This window comes from Entelurus aequoreus, linkage group LG05, assembly GCF_033978785.1.
Source record: "Entelurus aequoreus isolate RoL-2023_Sb linkage group LG05, RoL_Eaeq_v1.1, whole genome shotgun sequence".
Classification (NCBI taxonomy): domain Eukaryota; kingdom Metazoa; phylum Chordata; class Actinopteri; order Syngnathiformes; family Syngnathidae; genus Entelurus; species Entelurus aequoreus.
In genome coordinates this window covers 4,649,456-4,666,955 of record NC_084735.1, presented here as the reverse complement: position 1 = coordinate 4,666,955, position 17,500 = coordinate 4,649,456, and the positions used below count along the sequence as shown (strand labels likewise).

At 38.4% G+C, this 17,500-nt stretch overlaps 1 protein-coding gene across 3 annotated transcripts in view; it reads left to right on the top strand.

Moving 5' to 3' along the window:
• Positions 1–17,500, top strand: part of LOC133650042 (ankyrin repeat and IBR domain-containing protein 1-like) — a 48,526-nt gene that overhangs the window by 82 nt on the left and 30,944 nt on the right. For 2 of the 3 annotated variants that reach the window (XM_062046814.1, XM_062046813.1), the window contains exons 1-2: positions 1–126; positions 15,956–16,223. The exon at positions 1–126 is cut by the window's left edge and continues 82 nt beyond it. In XM_062046814.1, coding sequence (XP_061902798.1) covers positions 16,036–16,223 — 188 coding nt within the window. In that variant the 5' untranslated portion in view covers positions 1–126; positions 15,956–16,035. Of the gene's footprint in view, positions 127–313; positions 469–15,955; positions 16,224–17,500 lie in introns of those variants that run through there. The other variant, XM_062046815.1, reaches the window with a different exon arrangement.

Here is a 17,500-nt window from a genome sequence, read left to right as displayed (position 1 = left end):
GGCCGGCTCCCGGCGGATGAGAGGATGGTCGAGTGGAGGAGCGAATGACCGCGAGGTGCTCGGTAGCGGTTATGGCCCAGCGACGACGGGACGGCCGCCTGACGAGCGAGTGAAGGCGGCGGCAGGGTGAGTGAAAAGCGGCCGAGATTTGACGTCGATGCTCGGGTTGAGTGGAGGTAGCACACCCAGCTAGCTTCCCCCCCCCCAGCCCGGAGCACCGCCCATCTAGGCGCGGACACCCACCTTCTTTCCGGGTAACGCCTCGGGCTTGTTGTGTTCACCCGGCGGTGGTGTTGTTGAACAAAGGCGAGGTGACTGCCGGGGCCGCCTGGAAGGCACCACGCCGACACAAGTGCTCCGTTGTCGGGGGGCCGTGCGTGGATGTCCCCCGAGGAACCGTCGCCTAGTGTGACCCCATTATGGAGCAGCTAGCTCCCTGTTAGCATCCTGCATGTTTACCTGTGCCAGGTGTGTTCTTTCAACTCATGTTTACCAAGTCATACTTTTGACCTTTTTTCTTGTCAAGTTGTACTTTAGCCAGCTTCAACTTGGAAAGGCTGAACCAGGTTTTTTCAACTAAACACTAGTTGATTTTCTTCTTTTTTAATTTTTTTAATTTTTTATCAATCAATCCAACAAAACAATACACAACAATGCAATCCAACAAAACAATACACAACAATACCATAACAATGCAATCCAACAAAACAATACACAACAATGCAATCCAACAAAACAATACACAACAATACCATAACAATGCAATCCAACAAAACAATACACAACAATACCATAACAATGCAATCCAACAAAACAATACACAGCAATACCATAACAATGCAATCCAACAAAACAATACACAACAATACCATAAGAATGCAATCCAACAAAACAATACACAACAATACCATAACAATGCAATCCAACAAAACAATACACAACAATACCATAAGAATGCAATCCAACAAAACAATACACAACAATACCATAACAATGCAATCCAACAAAACAATACACAACAATGCAATCCAACAAAACAATACACAACAATACCATAACAATGCAATCCAACAAAACAATACACAACAATGCAATCCAACAAAACAATACACAACAATACCATAACAATGCAATCCAACAAAACAATACACAACAATACCATAACAATGCAATCCAACAAAACAATACACAACAATACCATAACAATGCAATCCAACAAAACAATTTCACAACAATACCATAACAATGCAATCCAACAAAACAATACACAACAATACCATAACAATGCAATCCAACAAAACAATACACAGCAATACCATAACAATGCATTTCAACAAAACAATACACAACAATACCACAACAATGCAATCCAGTTCCAAAAGCAAAGCCGAGCCAGCAACACTCAGAACTGCAATAAACAGCACTTGAGAGGAGACACAAACACCACACACAACAATTGAGAGGAGACACAAACACCACACACAACAATTGAGAGGAGACACAAACACCACACACAACAATTGAGAGGAGACACAAACACCACACACAACAATTGAGAGTAGACACAAACACCACACACAACAATTGAGAGGAGACACAAAAGCCACACACAACAATTGAGAGGAGACACAAACACCACACACAACAATTGAGAGGAGACACAAACACCACACACAACAATTGAGAGGAGACACAAACACCACACACAACAATTGAGAGGAGACACAAACACCACACACAACAATTGAGAGGAGACACAAACACCACACACAACAAACCAAAAGTAGTGAAACAAAAATGAATATTATCAACAACAGTATCAATATTAGTTACAATTTCAACATAGCAGTGATTACAAATCCCTCATTGACATTATCATTAGATATTCATTAAAAAAGAACAATAGTGTCACAGTGGCTTACACTTGCATCGCATCTCATAAGCTTGACAACACACTGTGTCCAATATTTTCACAAAGATAAAATAAGTCATATTTTTGCTTCATTTAATAGTTCAAACAAATTTAAATAATGGAGCCCAAATTCCAATATATGACTCATTATTATCTACACTAAAGGCAGTTTTGTCTACTGATATCATCTCCATAGGTTGTGTATACCAGTCAGTGTGTACACCAGTCAGTGTGTATACCAGTCAGTGTGTATACCAGTCAGTATTTATTATGTGTGTACACCAGTCAGTGTGTATGAAGTGTGTATACCGGTCAGTGTGTATACCAGTCTGTGTGTATGATGTGTGTATACCAGTCAGTGTGTATGAAGTGTGTATACCGGTCAGTGTGTATACCAGTCTGTGTGTATGATGTGTGTATACCAGTCAGTGTGTATGAAGTGTGTATGTCGGTCAGTGTGTATACCAGTCAGTGTGTATACCAGTCAATATTTATTATGTGTGTACACCAGTCAGTGTGTATGAAGTGTGTATACCGGTCAGTGTGTATGATGTGTGTATGCCGGTCAGTGCGTATACCAGTCAGTGTGTGTGATGTGTGTATACCAGTGAGTATGTATGATGTGTGTATACCAGTCAGTGTGTATGATGTGTGTATATCAGTCAGTGTGTATACCAGTCAGTGTGTATGATGTGTGTGTACCAGTCCGTGTGTATGATGTGTGTGTACCAGTTCGTGTGTATGATGTGTGTGTACCAGTCAGTGTGTATGTGTGTATACCAGTCCGTATGTATTATGTGTGTGTACCAGTCAGTGTGTATGATGTGTGTATACCAGTCAGTATGTATGATGTGTGTATACCAGTCAGTGTGTATGATGTGTGTATACCAGTCAGTGTGTGTATACCAGTCAGTATGTATGATGTGTGTATACCAGTCAGTGTGTATGGTGTGTGTATACCAGTCAGTGTGTATGATGTGTGTATACCAGTCAGTGTGTATGATGTGTGTATACCAGTCAGTGTGTATGATGTGTGTATACCAGTCAGTGTGTGTACCAGTCAGTATGTATGATGTGTGTATACCAGTCAGTGTGTATGATGTGTGTATACCAGTCAGTGTGTATACCAGTCCGTATGTATTATGTGTGTGTACCAGTCAGTATGTATGATGTGTGTATACCAGTCAGTGTGTATGATGTGTGTATACCAGTCAGTGTGTACGATGTGTGTATACCAGTCAGTGTGTATACCAGTCAGTATGTATGATGTGTGTATACCAGTCAGTGTGTATGATGTGTGTATACCAGTCAGTGTGTATGATGTGTGTATACCAGTCAGTGTGTAAACCAGTCAGTGTGCATGATGTGTGTATACCAGTCCGTATGAATTATGTGTGTGTACCAGTCAGTATGTATGATGTGTGTGTACCAGTCAGTATGTATGATGTGTGTATACCAGTCAGTATGTATTATGTGTGTGTACCAGTCAATATGTATGATGTGTGTATACCAGTCAGTATGTATGATGTGTGTGTACCAGTCAATATGTGTGATGTGTGTATACCAGTCAGTATGTATGATGTGTGTATACAAGTCAGTATGTATGATGTGTGTATACCAGTCAGAATGTGTTGGACTACCAACACCTATCAATTTTTTTAATATTACCCTTTTTGTTATTATGCATATTGAACGAAACGCATGTCTACTCTCTGATGACACGTTCCTAAATGGCTGCAGATCACAAGAATACAAGTTTGCAGTCATTGTGATGTTTATATTAAGGACTGTGGTTGCTTCTTTGGTTGTTTTCAACCATAACTTTTTATTGTCTGACATTCCCACAATAAATGAACAAGAGTTGCCTCGGCTGCCCGACACTTCATACATAAATATTTTTTTCTTGACTTTATTTCACTCTTGAGCTTGTTGTTGATTACCCTAAAGCTTACCCTCAAATGACCATTCCAGACTAAACATTGTTCAATGCTTTATTAATAACAATCTTTATCAATCAATCAATCAATGTTTATTTATATAGCCCTAAATCACAAGTGTCTCAAAGGGCTGTACAAGCCACAACCACATCCTCGGTACAGAGCCCACATACGGGCAAGGAAAAACTCACCCCAGTGGGACGTCGGTGAATGACTATGAGAAACCTTGGCGAGGACCGCATATGTGGGTAACGGCAGATCAACTGGTCTAAAAAGGGAGTCTATTTAAAGGCTAGAGTATACAAATGAGTTTTAAGATGAGACTTAAATGCTTCTACTGAGGTAGCATCTCTAACTTTGAACTTTTATTTCATGTCATTATTTCGTACAACTCATAACGACATACAGGCATAGGGATGATGTTTGATAAGAAATTATCGAGTTCGAGCCTATTATCGAATCCTCTTGTCGAACCGATTCCTTATCGATTCTCTTATCGAATCCAGATAGGTTGTTGTATATGGAAAAAAAACACACAATATTTGGTTTAACAAAAGCTCACTTTTATTTTATAAGCAAAAAATAAAAATAAAATAAATAAATAAATAAATATTGACTGTTACCCCCCTAAAAAAATAAAATAAATACATATTGACTGTTACCCAAAGTATATTAAGTGGGATTTTTCAGAAAAACAAATATATACAGTAACACAAAAACAACCTGTCTCTGTGATCACTATAGGTGAATAGTCATGCCTTGAGGCGTTTTTTCTCGTCCATTATTTTTGCTGCTTGTGTGACATCACAGGAAATGACGTAGCTCAGTCTAATGACTGAGCTACGTCATTTCCTGTGATGTCCCACAGGGCATTTCTTGTGGGACGGGATTCGTTCCCAGGGATTCGAATAAAGAACCAACTCTTTTTCTTTACTATAGTGGCCTCGATAACGGGAACCGGTTCTCAAAAAGGGATTCGAGTCCATGGAATCGGTTCTTTTCTTATCGAACGATTCTTTTCTTATCGAACAACCGGGCGAACCGGTTTCGAACATCATCCCTATACAGGCATGTCACATTTTCACAAAACCGCAAAAATTTCCGCTTTTAAACATTAATTTTCCGTCAAAATATTATTTCCGCGTTTGTATAACACAGGGGTCACCAACGCGGCGCCCGCGGGCACCAGGTAGCCCGTAAGGACCAGATGAGTAGCCCGCTGGCCTGTTCTAAAAATAGCTCAAATAGCAGCACTTACCAGTGAGCTGCCTCTATTTTTTAAAAATTTTATTTACGAGCAAGCTGGTCTCGCTTTGCCCGACATTTTTAATTCTAAGAGAGACAAAACTCAAATAGAATTTGAAAATCCAAGAAAATATTTGAAAGACTTTTGTTTAAATAAATCCATTAATTTTTTTACTTTGCTTCTTATAACTTTCAGAAAGACAATTTTAGAGAAAAAAATACAACCTTAAAAATGATTTTAGGATTTTTAAACACATATACCTTTTTACCTTTTAAATTCCTTCCTCTTCTTTTCTGGCAATTTAAATCAATGTTCAAGTAATTTATTTTTTTTATTGTAAAGAATTATAAATACATTTTTATTAAATTTTTCATTTTAGCTTCTGTTTTTTCGACGAAGAATATTTGTGAAATATTTCTTCAAACTTATTATGATTAAAATTGAAAAAAAAATTCTGGCAAATCTAGAAAATCTGTAGAATCAAATTTAAATCTTATTTCAAAGTCTTTTGAGTTTATTTTAAAATTTTTGTTCTGGAAAATCTAGAAGAAATAATGATTTGTCTTTGTTAGAAATATAGCTCGGTCCAATTTGTTATACATTCTAACAAAGTGTAGATTGGATTTTAACCTATTTAAAATATGTCATCAAAATTCTAAAATTAATCTTAATCAGGAAAAATGACTAATGATGTTCCATAAATTATTTTTTTAATTTTTTCAAAAAGATTTGAATTAGCTAGTTTTTCTCTTACTTTTTTCGGTTGAATTTTGAATTTTAAAGAGTCGAAATTGAAGATAAACTATGTATCAAAATGTAATTGTCATTTTTTTTTGGTGTTTTCTCCTCTTTTAAACCGTTCAATTAAGTGTAAATATCATTAATTATTAATAACAACATAGAGTTAAAGGTAAATTGAGCAAATTGGCTATTTCTGGCAATTTATTGAAGTGTGTATCAAACTGGTAGCCCTTCGCATTAATCACTACCCAAGAAGTAGCTCTTGCTTTCAAAAAGGTTGGTGACCCCTGGTATAATGAGATATCAATAAATATGTGATGTAAACATTTGTTGAACGCTTGAAATGTTCCATTTTCCCCCCCAAAGGGTGGAAAAGTTTCATATCACGGTTATGGTGACCAAAGTGATCACAGTTATCAGTATTATTGTGGATCGTGCTCAAAAGTCATGTGCTTATAGAAGTTTAGATCAGGGTATGTTGCTTCTTAATGGGGATGGACGTTAATGTCTCTTATTTTCATGTAAGCTAGCTAGCACTAGCTTGTTTCTCCAGTAAATGAGTCTTGTCAACAGTCTGTGTGTTTATCAATCACCATTTTAATGCGGATTGGAGTTGAAAATGGTAACACTAACTGTCGGTAGTTTGATGCACTTCATCATTATATGGTTACTTCCTTACTTACAAGCGATATTAACTGGTTGTAAACTATCCATTGTTTTAGTAATCCAGTAATCGGTAGATTAGTTTGCTGGATTAGCTAAGTACACTTTATAGCTCAGTGGTATTCAAACTTTGTTTTACATAATCAAAGCATGCAGGGTCCAATTATAATATTGCATTTTGTAAAAAGTGAATAGTAGAACAGAGATATATTTAGAGGGTAGTATTAGTCGTATTAGTATATTAGTATATGCTTTTTTTTTTTTTTTTGGCTTGATTTTATTTAGTCCGAGCTGCGGACCACAATGTGTCTAGTCGGGAAAACAAATGCCCGTCATCAACGTTAACCTGCACTTGAAACACGTGTGCATCACCACAAATAAAAACATTGTTTTCATGTGAACTAATGGAGAACTAATCCACATATTTAAAGCCGTCTTGATTTCATCCATTTTTATTAGTTACTCATTAAACGATGAATCAAAGCAACATAACTCAATCAAATGTATGATTCATTGTTCCATATGCGTGGTCTTCTCTAACAATAATGTAATATGTTGTTTATTAAATATACAATGCCCTTCTGCACTGTAGCTGTCTCATAACAAGCCACATTAGCATCAGGGCTACAACTAAGTAGTTTCACTGTTGAAACTATCAATAACATCATTATTATCACAACATCATTATTATCATAACAATCCTTTTCACTGACCACCTGGAAGAAAGTCTTTGTGAGGACCACACATGCTCTCTCAACACTTAATCATACACTCTGCTGTGTGTGTGTGTGTGTGTGTGTGTGTGTGTGTGTGTGTGTGTGTGTGTGTGTGTGTGTGTGTGTGTGTGTGTGTGTGTGTGTGTGTGTGTGTGTGTGTGTGTGTGTGTGTGTGTGTGTGTGTGTGTGTGTGTGTGTGTGTGTGTGTGTGTGTGTGTGTGTGTGAGAGAGAGAGGTGGGTAAGATGGTAGGAAATGAAGCAGAAGACAAATAAAAGCTAGTCATTAAGTAGAATATGTGACAAGATGCAGGCCGGCTTGTCTTCTTATTAGCACATCTGCTGCTTTGTCACCATAATCACATGCTTTTCTTTCAAGTGCAGTATGTATACATATATATGTGTGTATATATACATGTATGTGTCTATATGTATGTATATATGTGTATATATGTATGTATGTATGTATGTATGTGTCTATATGTATGTATGTATGTATGTGTCTATATGTATGTATGTATGCATGTATGTATGTATGTATGTATGCATGTATGTATGTGTCTATATGTATGTATGTGTCTATATGTATGTATGTATGTATGTGTCTATATGTATGTATGTATGCATGTATGTATGTATGTATGTATGCATGTATGTATGTGTCTATATGTATGTATGTGTCTATATGTATGTATGTATGCATGTATGTATGTATGTATGTGTCTATATGTATGTATGTATGCATGTGTCTATATGTATGTATGTATGTATGTATGTGTCTATATGTATGTATGTATGTGTCTATATGTATGTATGTATGTATGTATGTATGTATGTGTCTATATGTATGTATGTATGTATGTATGTGTCTATATGTATGTATGTATGCATGTGTCTATATGTATGTATGTATGTATGTATGTGTCTATATGTATGTATGTATGTGTCTATATGTATGTATGTATGTATGTATGTGTCTATATGTATGTATGTATGTGTCTATATGTATGTATGTATGTATGTATGTATGTGTCTATATGTATGTATGTATGTATGTGTCTATATGTATGTATGTATGCATGTGTCTATATGTATGTATGTATGTATGTATGTGTCTATATGTATGTATGTATGTGTCTATATGTATGTATGTATGTATGTATGTGTCTATATGTATGTATGTATGTATGTGTCTATATGTATGTATGTATGCATGTATGTATGTATGTATGTATGCATGTATGTATGTGTCTATATGTATGTATGTGTCTATAGGTATGTATGTATGTGTCTATATGTATGTATGTATGTATGTATGTGTCTAAATGTATGTATGTATGTATGTATGTATGTGTCTATATGTATGTATGTATGTATGTATGTATGTATGTATGTGTCTATATGTATGTATGTATGTATGTGTCTATATGTATGTGTCTATATGTATGTATGTATGTATGTATGTGTCTATATGTATGTATGTATGCATGTATGTGTCTATATGTATGTATGAATGTGTCTATATGTATGTATGTATGTATGTATGTATGTATGTATGTATGTATGTATGTATGTGTCTATAGGTATGTATGTGTCTATATGTATGTATGTGTCTATATGTATGTATGTATGTATGTATGTGTCTATAGGTATGTATGTATGTATGTATGTGTCTATATGTATGTATGTATGTATGTATGTATGTGTCTATAGGGAGGTATGTACGTGTCTATATGTATGTATGTATGTGTCTATATGTATGTATGTAGGCATGTATGTATGTATGCATGTATGTATGTATGTGTCTATATGTATGTATGTATGCATGTACGTATGTATGCATGTATGTATGTATGTATGTATGTATGTGTCTATATGTATGTATGTGTCTATATGTATGTATGTATGTATGTATGTATGTGTCTATATGTATGTATGTATGTATGTATGCATGTATGTATGTGTCTATATGTATGTATGTATGTATGTATGTATGTATGTGTCTATAGGTATGTATGTATGCGTCTATAGGTATGTATGTACGTGTCTATATGTATGTATGTATGTGTCTATATGTATGTATGCATGTATGTATGTATGTATGTATGCATGTATGTATGTGTCTATATGTATGTATGTATGCATGTATGTATGTATGCATGTATGTATGTATGTGTCTATATGTATGTATGTGTCTATATGTATGTATGTATGTATGTATGTATGTATGTGTCTATATGTATGTATGTATGCATGTATGTGTCTATATGTATGTATGAATGTGTCTATATGTATGTATGTATGTGTCTATAGGTATGTATGTATGTATGTGTCTATATGTATGTATGTATGTATGTGTCTATATGTATGTGTCTATATGTATGTATGTATGTGTCTATAGGTATGTATGTATGTGTCTATAGGTATGTATGTACGTGTCTATATGTATGTATGTATGTGTCTATATGTATGTATGTATGCATGTATGTATGTATGTATGTATGTATGTATGTATGTATGTATGTATGTATGTATGTATGTGTCTATATGTATGTATGTGTCTATATGTATGTATGTATGTGTCTATATGTATGTATGTATGCATGCATGTATGTATGTATGTATGTATGTATGTATGTGTCTATATGTATGTATGTATGCATGTATGTGTCTATATGTATGTATGTATGTATGTGTCTATAGGTATGTATGTATGTATGTGTCTATAGGTATGTATGTATGTGTCTATATGTATGTATGTATGCATGTATGTGTCTATATGTATGTATGTATGTGTCTATAGGTATGTATGTATGTATGTGTCTATAGGTATGTATGTATGTGTCTATATGTATGTATGTATGTGTCTATAGGTATGTATGTATGTATGTGTCTATAGGTATGTATGTATGTGTCTATATGTATGTATGTATGTGTCTATAGGTATGTATGTATGTATGTGTCTATAGGTATGTATGTGTGTCTATATGTATGTATGTATGTGTCTATATTAAGGCTGCAGCTAATGATTATTTTTCTATCGATTAATCTATAGATTATTTTTTTCGATTAATCGGTTAATCTATAGATTATTATTTTTTTCGGTTAATCTATAGATAATTTTTCCTTTTACCGATTATTTTTTTATTCAAAATGAAGATGAAAAAATAAATGTAGGCCCGTTTTTTCAAAAGGCACGGCTTTTATTTACAAAAAAAAAAGAAGTATGGCCACTCAGTCAACATTGACAACAACATGACTAAATATTCTGTAACAATGTAAACATTTAAAACTTTTGCCATTTAACAAAATTAAAAGTAGCTTATTTGCTTTTTAATGTGCAAATATAAAAGTAAACATCCAGTGCAAATCTTAATATTCTGCAATAGTATAAGCATTTCAAAAGTAAAAGTATTGCTTATTTTGCTTTAAAATGTGCAAAAATAAAGATAAACATCCAATACAAAAAAAGTGCAAAACGAAATATTCTGTAACAACAGTGTAAACATTTCAACAAAAGTGAAAGTATTGCTTATTTGCTAAAATGTGCAAAAATAAAGATAAACATCCAATACAAAAAAGTGCAAAACGAAATATTCTGTAGCACTGTAAACATTAAGTATTGCTTTTAAAATGTGCAAAATAAACATCCAGTCCAACACAGTACACAATAACCAATTCTACTCATTCCAGTGAGTGACTAACAGTTGTAATGAAGAAAGGTTAGCATGTCTACATGCTCTGGTTCTTTTCTTGTTTACAATATTCCCAGCAGCTGAAAATAGGCGCTCAGAAGGGGTCGATGTGGCTGGAACTGAGAGCTAATTACCGGTAGCCTTCACCTCAAGCCAGGACTGCGAGTGAGCTGAGCTGCAGTTTATATTCCTAGAAGGTCAACGGGCTCATAGTGATGTTACTAGTAGTTGACTGGGAGGTGTTTATTATCATTTGGGGAGAGTCCGCTGCCAGATGCTCACCTGCTAAACACCTATCTGCTAGATGCTGAAGCGCTGACTACATGCGCTCTGAATACGCACTGCTGATTGGCTGGTAACGCTCTGAATACGCATTGCTGATTGGCTGATAATGCTTGGTGTGTACCAATCAGATGCTTGTGTGGGTGGGACAATGCTGCGTGCTGAGACAGAGGCAGACGGAGCAAAGCAGCTTGTTAACACTTTAGCTTTAGCTTAGAAACTCGTTCGGTACACCCCCGTACCGAAACGGTTCAATACAAAACACGTACCGTTACACCCCTAGCAGATACAAATGACACATTCATGTTTTTGTGTAATGATGACAACGTATGCTCGCGCGGACGATTGACTAGTTGATGGTTTTCTTTTCAAGTGTTGGTTCATAGCCGTCGTGCTGCTATGATAGGCCATTTCCACTCGACACTGTGTGCATACAACAACATTATTAGGCCGTGTATTGAAATACTCCCACACTTTTGACCACTTTTGGCATGCTTTCCCCCCTCGCTCGCATCGTCTGCTTTGATCGTCTGCTTTGCGCTTTGCCATGACGGTAGCGTGACGTAAATATGCGACGCGTCGACGCACAAAAACGGCGTCGACGTATTTACGTAACCGATGACGTCGACTATGTCGACGCGTCGTTTCAGCCTTAGTCTATATGTATGTATGTATGTGTCTATATGTATGTATGTATGTATGTATGTATGTATGTATGTATGTGTCTATATGTATGTATGCATGTATGTATGTATGTGTCTATATGTATGTATGTATGCATGTATGTATGTATGTGTCTATATGTATGTATGTATGTATGTATGTATGTATGTATGTATGTATGTATGTATGTGTCTATATGTATGTATGCATGTATGTATGTATGTATGTATGTATGTGTCTATATGTATGTATGTATGCATGTATGTATGTACGTGTCTATATGTATGTATGTATGTATGTATGTATGCATGTATGTATGTATGCATGCATGTATGTATGCATGTATGTATGCATGCATGTATGTATGTATGTATGTATGTATGTGTCTATATGTATGTATGTATGCATGTATGTATGTATGTATGTATGTGTCTATGTATGTATGTATGCATGTATGTATGTATGTATGTATGTATGTATGTATGTATGTATGCATGTATGCATGTATGTATGTATGTATGCATGTATGTATGCATGTATGTATGTATGTATGCATGTATGTATGTATGTATGTATGCATGTATGTATGTGTCTATATGTATGTATGTATGCATGTATGTATGCATGTATGTATGTATGCATGTATGTATGTATGTATGCATGTATGTATGTATGTGTCTATATGTATGTATGTATGTGTCTATATGTATGTATGTATGTACGCATGTATGTATGTATGTATGCATGTATGTATGTATGTATGTATGTATGCATGTATGTATGTATGTATGTATGTATGTATGCATGTATGTATGCATGTATGTATGCATGTATGTATGCATGTATGTATGCATGTATGTATGTATGTATGTATGTATGTGTCTATATGCATGTATGTATGTATGTATGCATGTATGTATGTATGTATGTATGTATGTATGTATGTATGTATGTATGTGTCTATATGTATGTATGTATGTATGTATGTATGTATGTATGTATGCATGTATGTATGTATGTATGTATGTATGTATGTATGTGTCTATATGTATGTATGTATGTATGCATGTATGTATGTATGTATGTATGTATGTATGTGTCTATATGTATGTATGTATGTATGTGTCTGTATGTATGTATGTATGTATGTATGTATGTATGTATGTATGTATGTATGTATGTGTCTATATGTATGTATGTATGTATGTATGTATGTATGTATGTATGTATGTATGTGTCTATATGTATGTATGTATGTATGTATGCATGTATGTATGTGTCTATATGTATGTATGTATGTGTCTATATGTATGTATGTATGTATGTGTCTATATGTATGTATGTATGTATGTATGTATGTGTCTATAGGTATGTATGTATGTGTCTGTATGTATGTATGTATGCATGTATGTATGTATGTATGTGTCTATATGTATGTATGTATGTATGTGTCTATATGTATGTATGTATGTGTCTATATGTATGTATGTATGTATGTGTCTATATGTATGTATGTATGTGTCTATATGTATGTATGTATGTATGTGTCTATATGTATGTATGTATGTGTCTATATGTATGTGTCTATATGTATGTATGTATGTATGTGTCTATAGGTATGTATGTATGTGTCTATATGTATGTATGTATGTGTCTATATGTATGTATGTATGTATGTGTCTATATGTATGTATGTATGTATGTGTCTATATGTATGTATGTATGTGTCTATATGTATGTATGTATGTATGTGTCTATATGTATGTATGTATGTATCTTCAGTGTCTCCAGCAAGTGTCTTTAACAAATATCTCCATAACAAGTATCTCAAACCAACGTGTGTCCACAACGAGTGTGTCCCCGACCGACAGGTGTTCGTCCCCAACCAGTATCTCCAACTGACAGGTGTCCCAAATAGACAGGTGTCCGTCCCCAACCAACATTGTCGCCAACCGACAGGTGTCTGTCGCCAACCGACAGGTGTATGTCCCCAACCGACAGGTGTCTGTCGCCAACCGACAGGTGTCTGTCGCCAACCGACAGGTGTCTGTCGCCAACCGACAGGTGTCTGTCGCCAACCGACAGGTGTCTGTCGCCAACCGACAGGTGTCTGTCGCCAACCGACAGGTGTATGTCCCCAACCGACAGGTGTCTGTCCGTCTCCAACCGACAGGTGTTGGTCCGTCTCCAACCGACAGGTGTCTGTCCGTCTCCAACCGACAGGTGTCTGTCCGTCTCCAACCGACAGGTGTCTGTCCGTCTCCAACCGACAGGTGTTGGTCCGTCTCCAACCGACAGGTGTCTGTCCGTCTCCAACCGACAGGTGTCTGTCCGTCTCCAAACGACAGGTGTCTGTCCGTCTCCAAACGACAGGTGTCTGTCCGTCTCCAACCGACAGGTGTCTGTCCGTCTCCAAACGACAGGTGTCTGTCCGTCTCCAAACGACAGGTGTCTGTCCGTCTCCAAACGACAGGTGTCTGTCCGTCTCCAAACGACATGTGTCTGTCCGTCTCCAACCGACAGGTGTCTGTCCGTCTCCAACCGACAGGTGTTGGTCCGTCTCCAACCGACAGGTGTCTGTCCGTCTCCAACCGACAGGTGTCTGTCCGTCTCCAAACGACAGGTGTCTGTCCGTCTCCAAACGACATGTGTCTGTCCGTCTCCAACCGACAGGTGTCTGTCCGTCTCCAACCGACAGGTGTTGGTCCGTCTCCAACCGACAGGTGTCTGTCCGTCTCCAACCGACAGGTGTTGGTCCGTCTCCAACCGACAGGTGTCTGTCCGTCTCCAACCGACAGGTGTTGGCCCGTCTCCAACCGACAGGTGTCTGTCCGTCTGCAACCGACAGGTGTCTGTCCGTCTCCAACCGACAGGTGTTGGTCCGTCTCCAACCGACAGGTGTCTGTCCGTCTCCAACCGACAGGTGTTGGTCCGTCTCCAACCGACAGGTGTCTGTCCGTCTCCAACCGACAGGTGTTGGTCCGTCTCCAACCGACAGGTGTCTGTCCGTCTCCAACCGACAGGTGTTGGTCCGTCTCCAACCGACAGGTGTCTGTCCGTCTCCAACCGACAGGTGTTGGCCCGTCTCCAACCGACAGGTGTCTGTCCGTCTCCAACCGACAGGTGTTGGTCCGTCTCCAACCGACAGGTGTCTGTCCGTCTCCAACCGACAGGTGTTGGTCCGTCTCCAACCGACAGGTGTCTGTCCGTCTCCAACCGACAGGTGTTGGCCCGTCTCCAACCGACAGGTGTCTGTCCGTCTGCAACCGACAGGTGTTGGTCCGTCTCCAACCGACAGGTGTCTGTCCGTCTCCAAACGACAGGTGTCTGTCCGTCTCCAACCGACAGGTGTTGGTCCGTCTCCAACCGACAGGTGTCTGTCCGTCTCCAACCGACAGGTGTCTGTCCGTCTCCAACCGACAGGTGTTGGTCCGTCTCCAACCGACAGGTGTCTGTCCGTCCCCAACCGACAGGTGTCTGTTCGTCCCCAACCGACTAGTGTCTGTCCGTCTCCAACCGACGGGTGTCTGTCCGTCTCCAACCGACTGGTGTCTGTCTCCAACAAGCACAATAGCATTGTTTAGTTTTTCAGAGGGGAGAAGATGAAGACCATGGAGGAGACATGACGACCTGTTAAAAAAGGTGAAGTAGAAAAGTCCAACTGTCTGCAAGTCCAGTCCAGCAGTCAAAGTCTGCAGTTGGAGACTTGTAGTCCAGAATCTGAGGTGTTGGATTAGTGATCCTTCAAGTCCGACAGATGGCGCTGCATGAAAAAGTCCTGTAGATGGTGCATCACTGCCACCTGCAGGAACGCATGGACAGGTTTCAAAGGGTTTTTCAGAATAGTTAGACCTTGGCGGAGGTCGGCTCACTACATTGTGGTAGATACGCACGGGTGGATGCTATTGACGGTGCTTGTCATCCATCAATGGTGTCATTAGCTGTCTTCTTTAGGATGATCTTTGCCATATTCTCCTCCCTATGTCTGCTAAGATAAGATCTCCAGCTGATGGATGGTGGCACTGATCTGTTTGTCTCTGCTTCTGGTCTTCCTTGGCCAACCAATCAATCTCTAACTCCCTTATCTCTCTCTGACCTACAGGACCGGAAGGTGCAACCATGTGGCTCTAAGTCTCCGGCCGAGCCAGCGAGGAGGAGCGAGGACATCGGCTGGAGTCGGCCATGGGGAACACGGCCAGCAAGTTCCGCAAGGCGCTGATGGGCGGAGACGAGGCGCTGGCCTGGCAGCTGTACGAGGGCAACCCCCAGTTCAGGGACGGCCTGGACCCCAACGCCTCGTACGGCGAGCAGTACCAGCACAACACGCCGCTGCACTACGTGTGTCGCCACGCCATGACGCGTCTGCTCAGGTGAGAGAGCACCTGTCTGGTTTTGGCCAGAAGTAGACAGGGCAGGACTGTACTCATTTATATATGTGCTGCTACTGGTAGGCATGCTACTGGTAGGCATGGCACTGGTAGGCATGGCACTGGTAGGCATGGCACTGGTAGGCATGGCACTGGTAGGCATGCTACTGGTAGGCATGCTACTGGTAGGCATGGCACTGGTAGGCATGGCACTGGTAGACATGGCACTGGTATAGGTACCAACTAGGGCTGGGTGACATTGCTGAAAACTGTATCACGATATCGCTCCATATCGATAATTAGTGATACTTTTGTGACCTATAAAAAGGAAGGACCAGGAGATAAACATAAACCATAGTTCAACAAGTTGTTGACATAAACAAGTCGTTGACATAAACAGGTCGTTGACATTAACAGGTCGTTGACATAAACAGGTTGTTGACATAAACAAGTCGTTGACATAAACAAGTCGTTGACATAAATCGTTAACATAAACAGGTCGTTGACATAAACAAGTCATTGACATAAATCGTTAACATAAACAGGTCGTTGATATAAACAGGTCGTTGACATAAACAGTTCGTTGACACAAGTCGTTAACATAAACAGGTCGTTGATATAAACAGGTCGTTGACACAAGTCGTTGACAAACAAGTCGTTGACACAAACAGGTCATTGACATAAACAAGGCGTTGACATAAACAGGTCGTTTACAAACAAGTCGTTGACATGAACGATTCGTTGACGTAAACAGGTCGTTGACATAAACAGGTCATTGACATAAATGGGTCGTTGACATTAACGGGACGTAAATGGTTTGTTGACATAAACAAGTTGTCGACATAAACAAGTTGATATAAATGGGTCATTGATATAAACGGGTCGTTGACATAAACAGGTCGTTGACATAAACAGGAGGTCTTTGACATAAATCGTTGACATAAACAAGTCGTTGACATAAACAGGTCGTTGACACAAGTCGTTGGCAAACAAGTCGTTGGCAAACAAGTCATTGACATAAACAGGTCGTTGACATAAACAGGTCGTTGACATAAATGGGTCGTTGACATTAACGCGACGTAAATGGTTTGTTGACATAAATGGTTTGTTGACATAAACAAGTTGTCAACATAAACAAGTTGATATAAATGGGTCATTGACATAAACGGGTCGTTGACATAAACACGTCGTTGACATAAATTGTTGACAAAAACAAGTCGTTGACATAAACAGGTCGTTGACACAAGTCGTTGGCAAACAAGTCGTTGACATAAACAGGT